This window comes from Leptodactylus fuscus, chromosome 3 (assembly GCF_031893055.1).
Source record: "Leptodactylus fuscus isolate aLepFus1 chromosome 3, aLepFus1.hap2, whole genome shotgun sequence".
Classification (NCBI taxonomy): Eukaryota; Metazoa; Chordata; class Amphibia; order Anura; family Leptodactylidae; genus Leptodactylus; species Leptodactylus fuscus.
This window is the reverse complement of record NC_134267.1, coordinates 150,889,448-150,900,363: the sequence shown is the minus strand read 5'-3', so window position 1 is coordinate 150,900,363 and position 10,916 is coordinate 150,889,448. Positions and strand designations below refer to the sequence as shown.

Below are 10,916 nucleotides of genomic sequence, written 5' to 3'. Positions count from 1 at the left end.
ACAAATTCCCAAACTGGCATTTACATATAAGATTAAAACTATGAGCTTTATTCAGATTGTCTAAAAACCACATACATATTAATAACCAAATCTACAAACTGCAATTGTCAATCCCCCACTATTTTCTCTTTGGATTGAGAGGGTTAACTGTCATTTATATGCCCTTGCAAACATGCAAGATGCTGATAGGGAGTTGTGATAAAGACTCTCAATCAACAATTCAACATTATTTCAATGGAGTGTATATAGGATTGGAAGGAACTAATCCTTATAGCCAGTGACTAAAGTGACAGCTAAAAATCCACACACTGATACTGTGCCTCTATTGCATATGCAGATATGAACCCCAATTTCTCCCAGTCAGTATATCAATCTCTTAATTAAAGCACAAGCCTCGGGAGTATTAATGTTTTTGAACTCAAGTATTTGATTGGAGATTTAGTAAGGCTACCTCACAGGTGTCCATTTGCAATTAATGTCAGAGTGCACATATACAACACACTGAGAGCATTCCTATTTGATCAATATATATACCCAGTGTAAAGTTTACTATTTCATCACAACACTGGTGTACACTCCATTGTACAATATCAATATTCAAGATATAGAGTCAGCCCCTCCCTCCCCCCCTGAGAGCAGGCAGCTACATCACTTGGGAAATGAGCAGATAAGCCCAGTGGCCATAGAAAAGGAGTGTTAACAATGAAGTGAATAAATTAAGATAGCGGCCAAACAAAGAAGTTTTGATAAAGTAATGTATTTAGGAAAAGTCTTAAATCCACATAAACTAGCAGTATAGATAGGATGCTTTTCATGGGACAACCCCTTTAAGGAGAGACCACCATGTAGGTGTGTGGATTCTTATAAAGCCATTTTTGCTCCACTGTGGGGGATTATGGGAAGAATATGCAAATATATTTCCCAGGATGTAAATAGGGAAACACTGTCTCAGTATGCTGCTCTCTGCGTTTCCGAAACTGCGCCGCCGGCAGTTGGGAGGATTCTGACTTGGCAAAATCCTGCATCATGGCAATTACGGGCTTGTTGTAAAGTCGAGCATGATGTTCAAGGGAGCTGTTTCCAATAGAGGACAACATACTGAGACAGTGTTTCCCTATTTACATCCTAGGAAACACATTTGCATATTCTTCCCATGGTTACACATGGCATACTGTACTATGCACATGAAAGGAGCTAAAATATCTGGACTACGCTGATGATTCCTGTGCTATCTGAACACCACAACAACATACAGTATACGTTATCTATTAGGTCCTAAATATTGTGTGGGGGGTGGTCAAACAGGCCACTGTAGGATTCATTACAGAGACAGACATGACATAAAACTTCCTACAATTGTCTAAACTAAAAAAAAAAAAGTTACAAGTAACAACTGCACCATCCGCCACCATTGCCAGAGGTTAATATTTAACATAAGGTTTACTCAATAGCTCAGCTCTGTGAGCAATGGCAAAGGAATTTCCAAGAGCCACATTTTAATAGGAGATGTTGGAGACTTGGCAATATCAACACATCTCCAGACAACAAATATGTATTTGTAATACAATGAAAAATGTTCTCCATAAGCAGCAATAACAGTTTACAACAAGTGGTTACAGAGGAATCTAGGTGTCGAGTCCCAATGACAGTATATAGACATCCTAAAAACACCTGTCTTTATTCCATATGGAATAAAAACAAAGGATTGTCTACTCTACAATGCTGGCAGTCACAGGCTTTCATTCTACAATGCTGTTTTGTGGGCTTGGTCCACATGAGACATACAAACAGCAGATTATCCACCGTGCACCTGCCTACAGCTAATCTACTACAATCTCATCCATATGCTGTGAAAATACCTACAGCACAAATAGACCCCATGTGTACACACACACACACACACACACACACACACACACACACACACACACACACACACACACACTAATGTTACCTTCAAACCCCATAAACTTATATGCTGGAACCAAAAATTTTAAAATGCAGCGGAACAGTAGTGAAAACTGCAAGCATTTTTTTCAAGGTATTTTTTAATTTTTTTCCTAATTCCACCCCATTCAAGTTTTTGCCAGCCTACTAGTAGTTCACATGTACGAGTTACAATTTATTTTTATTTTTGCAGGACCAATAGTATGTCTCGGTTATAGATTTGGAGAAGAACATCTTTGAAGTGATATGCAAATGAGAGTGTCGGTGCAATGGTGGGGGGGGAGCCCTTAAACTCCCTGGAGCACTGCTCTTGCTGCTCAAATTGTGTGGGTGATGTCATACCAGTGGGAAGATCAACTCTCACTACAGGGAGTAGCACAGGCAGAAGATGGTAAAGGGTCTGAGTGGCAAAAGCAGTGTTCCATGAAGCTGAAGTCCCACCCCCAGTGCACCAACTGCCTCATTTGCATAACAGTTCAAAATCATTTTTCTTCCAATCTACATAACAAAGGTATGTTTATCACTGTAACATGCTCTGTAACAGCTGTATATTATGATGGGGGGATTCCTTTAAGTATCTTTAGATTGACATTGCAGTCTTTGCACTTTATTCTGAATTACAGTCCAGAGATGTATTCAAAATTCTGGAGCTCAGCTGCTCCAAAAAGCTACGCCTCATGCTGTTCTAATGCACAGTACTCCCCCCTTTCTGTTTGAGCGAGAGGGCACAGGAGCCAGGCTCAACTCTTACCTGGCCCTATTTCCTTCTGCCAGTGTATTAGAGCCGTATGGGGTAGGAGTTTGGAGCAACAGAGCTGCCCTTGGTGCTCCAGGCTGCTTACTTGCATATTGGGAAATAAATGCATCCCAAATAGTAAAATACTTAGCGATGGAGGTACAAATTTACATGGGGAGGGGGAAAGAATTATATTCAACGGAAACTGCTCCTTATAGTATACCCCACAGCCAGAGAATAGCTTGATCAACAAAACCCTGTACATATATTTCAACTTTACATGAAAACTCATATTCTTTAAAGAAAAAGACTATATCTATCGCCAACATTAGTAAAGATTCCTCAAAACATACCAGACCATTTCCTATACTTAGGGATTTCCTATTCTTATACTTGTTTTTAAGGCTGAAGAGGAAAATGAACTGCTGTGAGCAATGCACAAGTCAAAGTTGGGGGAGGAAGTGGAGGAAGGGTATGGTGAGCCGGACAGTAGCATATTTGCTTAGTGACCATTGGAAATACAAAGATATAAGACAAGGTGGAGCAGGAGTATACTGTACATGTATGTAATATAGTCTTAATACCCGAGAGTGATACAAGATATTTTTGGGATCTGTAAATTTGATCTAACATGTACAATTACACAACCCCAGCAATATAGTGTACTTTTAGTTCATTTTTACACCGCAAAGACCACACTCTACTGTACATAAACAGATCAAGCATATCAACCCAGCCCTGTAGACAGATAGATGGATACCACATCCCAATATCAACAGGTGTGAGCTGCTAAGGCAGCAAAAGAAATACCAAAACTACAGCACCAAGACAGCTGATATAGCAGCAATGCATTTTATTACAGACACATACACACATTTGTACAGTACTATATTAGGAATAGAGCAGACGCTAAAATTCTACTTCAGACTATCTGTCCAAGGCTTTTTTTTTTTTAAATTGAAACGGAGCATGGATCCTACATGCCCGGTATTCACACTGTAGACCTGTTCTGGGTCCAGTAAAGACATGTTTTAGTATACAGTCCCATCTGAATAAGGTTGCATTGTCATGGCAGGTGGGCCTGAATCTCAAATTTATATATATTAATATAATATCTAATAGTGGCAAATTCATATGTATATGATATATTTGCAGCTCTATGTATATACGTATTGGTGCTTTTTACAGAAAGCTGCTGTACTTTTTGCATTTCTAGATAAATAGGTTAGGGTGGGTTCTGGTGACAGACTCCCTTGAGGCTGAGGCCACCCAGACCCATGTTTTAAAGAGGACCCTTCATGGTCGGGGCACAGGCAGTTCTATATACTGCTGGAAAGACGACAGTGCACTGAATTCAGCGCACTGTCTGCTTTCCCGATCTGTGCCCCGGGTAAAGAGCTATCGGTCCCTTTACCGTAGCTCTTCACAATCTGAAGGGCGTTCCTGACAGTCAGTCAGGAACGTCCTTCTCCACAGCAGCGCCTATCGCATGGTACAGTGTGAGCGGGCAGGAACGCCCCCTCGCCTCCTGATAATACTCGTTTATGGGCAAGCACTGTGAGCAGAGGGAGGGGGCGTTCCTCCCCACTCGCACTGTACAGCGCGATAGGCGCTGCTGTGGAGGACGTTCCTGACTGACTGTCAGGAACACCCTTCTGACTGTAAAGAGCTACGGTACTGATAGCTCTTTACCCAGGGCACAGATCGGGAAAGCCGACAGTCAACTTTCCAGCATTATATAGAACTGCCTGTGCCCCAAACCATGAAAGGTCCTCTTTAACTTCTGCAGTTACAAGAGCAGTCCCAAAACTCTCCAAACTCTCCTAATGTTAGTAAATCTAATTTATCTTTAGACTGTCTACTTTATAACAGATTTTACTTGGCTTTCTTTGAGCACTTTTCTGAGAATCCACATGAAGCATGTCAAAATTTTTAAGCCTTAATTAGATGCACCATATTTATGCAAGTGTCCACAATAGTAAATGCGGGCCAGTGTTTTATTATACAGAATTATCAACTTTCATGTACTATATACAGTACATGCATTGGACATATATATATATATATATATATATATATATATTATATATAAAACTCAAATTCTGTAGTAGTATAACATAAAACATCAAGGCAACAGTGAGCGGAATATACTTCTGCCATTACTGCAAAAGAAACCAAACAAGAGCTTTCATTTTACCTGTACTCTCCTATGTTAGCATTCTGAATACCTCAATATTACAATGGGAACATTCCTGAAACTATCTATCTGTACCAATGACTATTTCCAACAAATACTGCAAAATGTTAGATCACTATGGACGAAACATAATAGCAATGGTTAGAAAGACACCAAGGGTCTGCAACTACATAGCACTACTAGTGAAAAAAGAGCAAGTATTCTATATACAGTAGTTATACATTATTACCATCTATTTGTTACAGGTTCCAATGAACTTTGAACAAAAATCCTCTTTAGGCCATTACGAAAACTGAGTGTTATGGCCGCATTACAGGAACGCTGCAGCAAAAACCACTGCATTTTACATTACCTGCAAAGTGGATGGGATTCTGACTAATCAGAAAAAAAAAAATAAAAAAAAAATAAAAAATGGACATCTTGCGATTTTAAAAACACAGACATTTTTGCAAATCACAGCATGTTATTCATATCTACGGAAACCCTGGCGTTTTCCATATAGGTAGAATAAAAGCAGAAAGTTTGAAGAAAAAAAACTCTGTGGACTTTCTGTGAAAAGACAAAAAGGGGTGCGTTTCTGCCGTGGTCTTTTCTGCAGCATTTTTGCCAGCGACTTTAAAGTCCTCTCATCCGTAAACAGGAGATACAACCAGAGTGGTCTTATCCAGGCATTGGAGAACGTGGCGGCACTGTCCTTATAAATGTAAGCACCTGGAGACTATACGGTTATATACAGTCCACATTATAGCAATAAAACAACCCTATAGACATCACTGTCACATTTACCAGTACCACACACCTGTAAAGCACAACAGAGTACCAATATGAGCAACATGTCATTTGTAATTGGGCCCCCCCTCTAGTAACATGAGTGCTGTGCATATCTCCCACATGTGTCACTATACCTGGTACAGGCCTAATAAGAGCAGGGCAGCACCTGACAGCAGGGTTACAGGCAGCAGGCTAGCCCTTTGTCCTGGCCACTGAGGATGTGAGGGGCAGGCTGGTTACACACTGAGGAGGGGAGGGGGAGCTCTACATTACATACGATGCATTTACCTTCCTTGACTCCAGGCAGCTTGGATTTGTCGATAGTGACTTCAGTCATGTCTGCGGGCTGCGGTGTCCTGTGTGAGGAGCCGGTCATACACCCTGAGGCCGCAGGCTGAGCTATACAATGGCTGGGGAGCTGTCATCGGCGGCGGGATCCCTGAGACTGATCAGATCGCACGATGAACGAGATTTGTGCAGATACAATGTAATCAGGAAAAGCCTTACAAGGATTGTATGGTGGGGGAGAGAGGACAAAATACAGGCAGGGCTGGGCTAGTTAAACAATCGCATGACATCATGTACTCAGGCAGCAGGAGCTTTAACTCCTCCACTGCTGGATAGACACGTCTAGTACAAAGAGTTCACTCCTATATATCTCTTGTAGGGTTTCTTTGTCGATTTGGACATATTGTGAATGGTGTTAATAACCTTGGGCTATATCATGGCTAGGATGCAATACAGACTGCTGGGTTGTTAAACATAACTTACAAATCTATTTATGGCTTTAGTTTTCAAAGGTATTTATTCCTCTTGTTACAAATGATTTTATATATATATATAAAATATATATATAAATATATATATATATATCATGTTGGAGACAATGTATGCCGGCTCTCACACAGCATTTTGCAGCAGCTTTGGAACATTTTACACTTGTTTATTTATTTTTGGGCTCAAACACTTAAGGCCAAATGTTAATTAAAAGTCTATAGAGAAATATAAAACTTTGTACAAGTGCTTTAGTTTGTGGCGTCTTTGTATATTTGTTGGGGTCAGTATCCAGTATTCTATAGGTGTGCAGTTTTATTTTTTCCCACAAGTTTCTCCCAGAAGCCTAGAGGACTATGAGTTCAGGTCCCTGCTTAGTGTTTGATCAGAAAATTATAGCTAACATATTGGGGGGATTCATCAAATCCCCTACATCAGAAAAAAGGGGTGATTATTTGATGCCACTTGTGACTACAATAAGGCAGCCACCCATGCCATATTCATGAACATTTACACCCTGCAATTAATGATTTCATGTACATAATGTTCACATCAATTACCAACATAGATGAATGTGGTAATACAGGGGGGGAATTTACTAAACTGGTCATGCCAGTTTCTAGTGACACTTTTTAGCAGCATGCCCATTTTCTGACCTGCACCATGGGTCTGGTTCGTTGTGGGCTATCTAAAGTGGACATCACATAGCGGACCCAACTGCAGGAAAAAATAGCTAAAATTAGCCATGATCTGTAAGTGACTGGCCCCATTTTTAATCTTAACATTCCAAACCTGTAGCACAAGACACTTTTGCAAAGCACTAGAGATGAGCGAACACTAAAATGTTCGAGGTTCGAAATTCGAATCGAACAGCCGCTCACTGTTCGTGTGTTCGAACGGGTTTCGAACCCCATTATAGTCTATGGGGAACATATACTCGTTAAGGGGGAAACCCAAATCCGTGTCTGGAGGGTCACCAAGTCCACTATGACACCACAGGAAATGATGCCAACACCTCTGGAATACAACTGGGACAGCAGGGGAAGCATGTCTGGGGGCATCTAACACACCAAAGACCCTCTATTACCCCAAAATCACAGCCTAACAACTACACACTTTACACACTCAATACCACCTCTCAGACAGTAGGAAAACACCTTGAAACGTGTATTTGGCACTTGGAGTGAGGAGAGCTTGTCACCAGCAGTGAATTTGGCCCTTGTAGTAAGTTGAGGTTGGCACCAACATTTGTTTTGAAAATCAGGGTGGATTGAGCCTCTAACCAGCAGAGTTTGGGCAAATTCATGGTGGAGGGAGCCTCTAAACACCCCACTTTGGGCAAATTCATGGTGGAGGGAGCAGGGGCGGATCCAGGGCCGGGCGAGCCGGGCAACCGCCCGGGGCCCCGCGCTTAGCCTCACAGAATGGTCCCGGTCGGCATGTCCCGATTCCAACTGAGCTCAGCGTTAAAGCAGGAGCTGACAGCTCCTGCTTTAAACGCCTATGTATTCGGCTCATCGGCGGTAGGACGCCGATGAGCTGAATGCATAGGCGTTTAAAGCCGGAGCTGTCACAGCTCAGCTCCTGCTTTAACGCTGAGCTCCGGGCCTCCGGCATTTGTAGCCGCGATGTGATGACGTCATCACATCGTGGCTACAATATGTGTATGAGAGAGGAGAGAGCTGCGAGGGAACGAGGAATGGTGAGTGTGTGTGAGAACGGCATGACACTGGGCAGATGGAGGGGGGAGAACGGCATGGCACTGGGGCAGATGGAGGGGGGAGAACAGCATGACACTGGGGCAGATGGGGGGGGGGAGAACAGCATGACACTGGGGCAGATGGAGGGGGAGAACAGCATGGCACTGGGGCAGATGGAGGGGGGGGAGAACAGCATGACACTGGGGCAGATGGAGGGGGAGAATGGCATGACACTGGGGCAGATGAAGAGGGGGAGAGAACAGCATGACACTGGGGCAGATGGAGGGGGGAGAACGGCATGACACTGGGGCAGATGAAGGGGGGGAGAACAGCATGACACTGGGGCAGATGGAGGAGGGAGAACGGCATGACATTGGGGCAGATGGAGGGGGGAGAACGGCATGACACTGGGGCAGATGAAGAGGGGGAGAACAGCATGACACTGGGGCAAATGAAGGGGGAGAGAACAGCATGACACTGGGGCAGATGAAGGGGGGAGAATGGCATGACACTGGGGCAGATGAAGGGGGGAGAACGGCATGAAACTGGGGCAAATGAAGGGGGGGAGAACGGCATGATACTGGGGCAGATGAAGGGGGGGATGGCATGACACTGGGGCAGAGACGGGGGGGAAATGAAACTGTGGGCAGATAAAGGGGGAGAATGGCATGAAACTGGGGACAGAGATAGAGGGGGGGACATGAAACTAGAGGTAGATGAAGGGTGTATATGAAAATGGGGGGGAGATATAATTTACTGGTGACTGTAGGAGGATTATACTGTGTGGAATCACATGAAAATTGAATGAGAATGGGTGGAGTCAACATAAAAGTGGGTGGGGCCTAATTTGTTGCGCGCGCCGCACGTTTTCTTCCCTCTTTCTAGTCTTCAACAGTTGGGAAGTACAGGTTAGAAATGCAAGACCCCCAGTAAGTAGGGCCCCGCCAAAGTCAATTGCTCAGGGCCCCGCAAACCCTGGATCCGCCACTGGGAGGGAGCCTCTAAAAACCCCAGTTTAGACCAATTCATGGTGGAGGGAGCCTCTAAAAACCCCAGTTTGGCCAAATTCATGGTGGAGGGAGCCTCTAAAAACCCCAGTTTGGGCAAATTCATGGTGGAGGGAGCCTCTAAAAACCCCAGTTTGGACCAATTCATGGTGGAGGGAGCCTCTAAAAACCCCAGTTTGGGCAAATTCATGGTGGAGGGAGCCTCTAAACAGCCCAGTTTGGGCAAATTCATGGTGGAGGGAGCCTCTAAAAACCCCAGTTTGGCCAAATTCATGGAGGAGGGAGCCTCTAACTAGCCCAGTTTGGACCAATTCATGGTGGAGGGAGCCTCTAAACAGCCAAGTTTTGGGAAATTCATGGTGGAGGGAGCCTCTAAAAACCCCAGTTTGGCCAAATTCATGGTGGAGGGAGCCTCTAACCAGCCCAGTTTGGACCAATTCATGGTGGAGGGAGCCTCTAAACAGCCAAGTTTTGGGAAATTCATGGTGGAGGGAGCCTCTAACCAGCCCAGTTTGGACCAATTCATGGTGGAGGGAGCCTCTAACCAGCCCAGTTTGGACCAATTCATGGTGGAGGGAGCCTCTAAAAACCCCAGTTTGGGCAAATTCATGGTGGAGGGAGCATCTAACTAGCACAGTTGTGGGAAATTCATGGTGGAGGGAGCCTCTAACCAGCAGAGTTGTGGGAAATCAGGGTGGAGGGAGCCTCTAACCAGCAGAGTTGTGGGAAATCAGGGTGGAGGGAGCCTCTAACCAGCAGAGTTGTGGGAAATCAGGGTGGAGGGAGCCTAGTATTAGCAGAATTGTGCAACGCTTATGGTGGATGAGTATGAGGATGCGGAGGAATTGAAGAGGTTGAGCACAGACATGGAGTTTCATGTTGGGGTACTTTACACAGGTGGGCACGAAAATGAAGGCTCTATCCAGTGGTGGTTCATTTTTATCAAAGTGAGCCGGTCGGCACTCTCAGCTGAAAGACGGGTGCGCTTGTCAGTGATGATGCCACCGGCTGCACTGAACACCCTCTCAGATAGGACGCTGGCGGCAGGACAGGACAGCACCTCCAAGGCATATAGGGCAAGTTCAAGCCACAGGTCCAACTTTGACACCCAATACGTGTAGGGCGCAGAGGGATCGGAGAGGACAGGGCTGTGGTCGGAAAGGTATTCCCGCAACGTGCGCCTATATTTCTCACGCCTGGTGACACTAGGACCCTCCGTGGCGGCACTTTGGCGAGGGGGTGCCATCAAGGTGTCCCAGACCTTAGACAGTGTGCCCCTTGTTTGTGTGGACCGGTGAGAACTTGGTCGCCTACTGGAGGAACTGCCCTCACTGCCGCCAACGTCACATGCTGGAAACATCTCCATCATATTCTGCACCAATTGCTTGTGGCAAGCATTGATGCGATTGGCCCTCCCCTCTACCGGAATAAAAGAGGAGATGTTGTTTTTATACCGGGGGTCAAGGATAGCAAAGATCCAGTACTGGTTGTCCTCCATGATTTTGACAATACGCTTCTCGGTTGTAAAGCACCCCAACATGAACTCAGCCATGTCTGCCACAGTGTTAGTTGGCATGACTCCTCTGGCCCTACCGGAAAGTTCAATCTCCATTTCCTCCTCATCGTCCATGTCTACCCATCCGCGCTGCAACAATGGGACGATTCGAAGTTGCCCGGAAGCCTCCTGTATCACCATCACATCATTGGACAACTCTTCTTCTTCCTCCTCCTCCTCCTCCTCCTCCATTAAACGCGATGAAGCGGACAGATGTGTGGACCTACTC

At 44.8% G+C, this 10,916-nt stretch overlaps 1 protein-coding gene across 2 annotated transcripts in view; it reads right to left on the bottom strand.

The window, feature by feature from the left end:
- CCDC50 (coiled-coil domain containing 50) overlaps positions 1-6,159 on the bottom strand; it is a 41,679-nt gene extending 35,520 nt beyond the window's left edge. For both annotated transcript variants that reach the window (XM_075268548.1, XM_075268547.1), the window contains exon 1: positions 5,940-6,159. In XM_075268548.1, coding sequence (XP_075124649.1) covers positions 5,940-6,027 — 88 coding nt within the window. In that variant the 5' untranslated portion in view covers positions 6,028-6,159. The remainder of the gene's footprint in view (positions 1-5,939) is intronic.
- Positions 6,160-10,916: the final 4,757 nt, after the last annotated feature.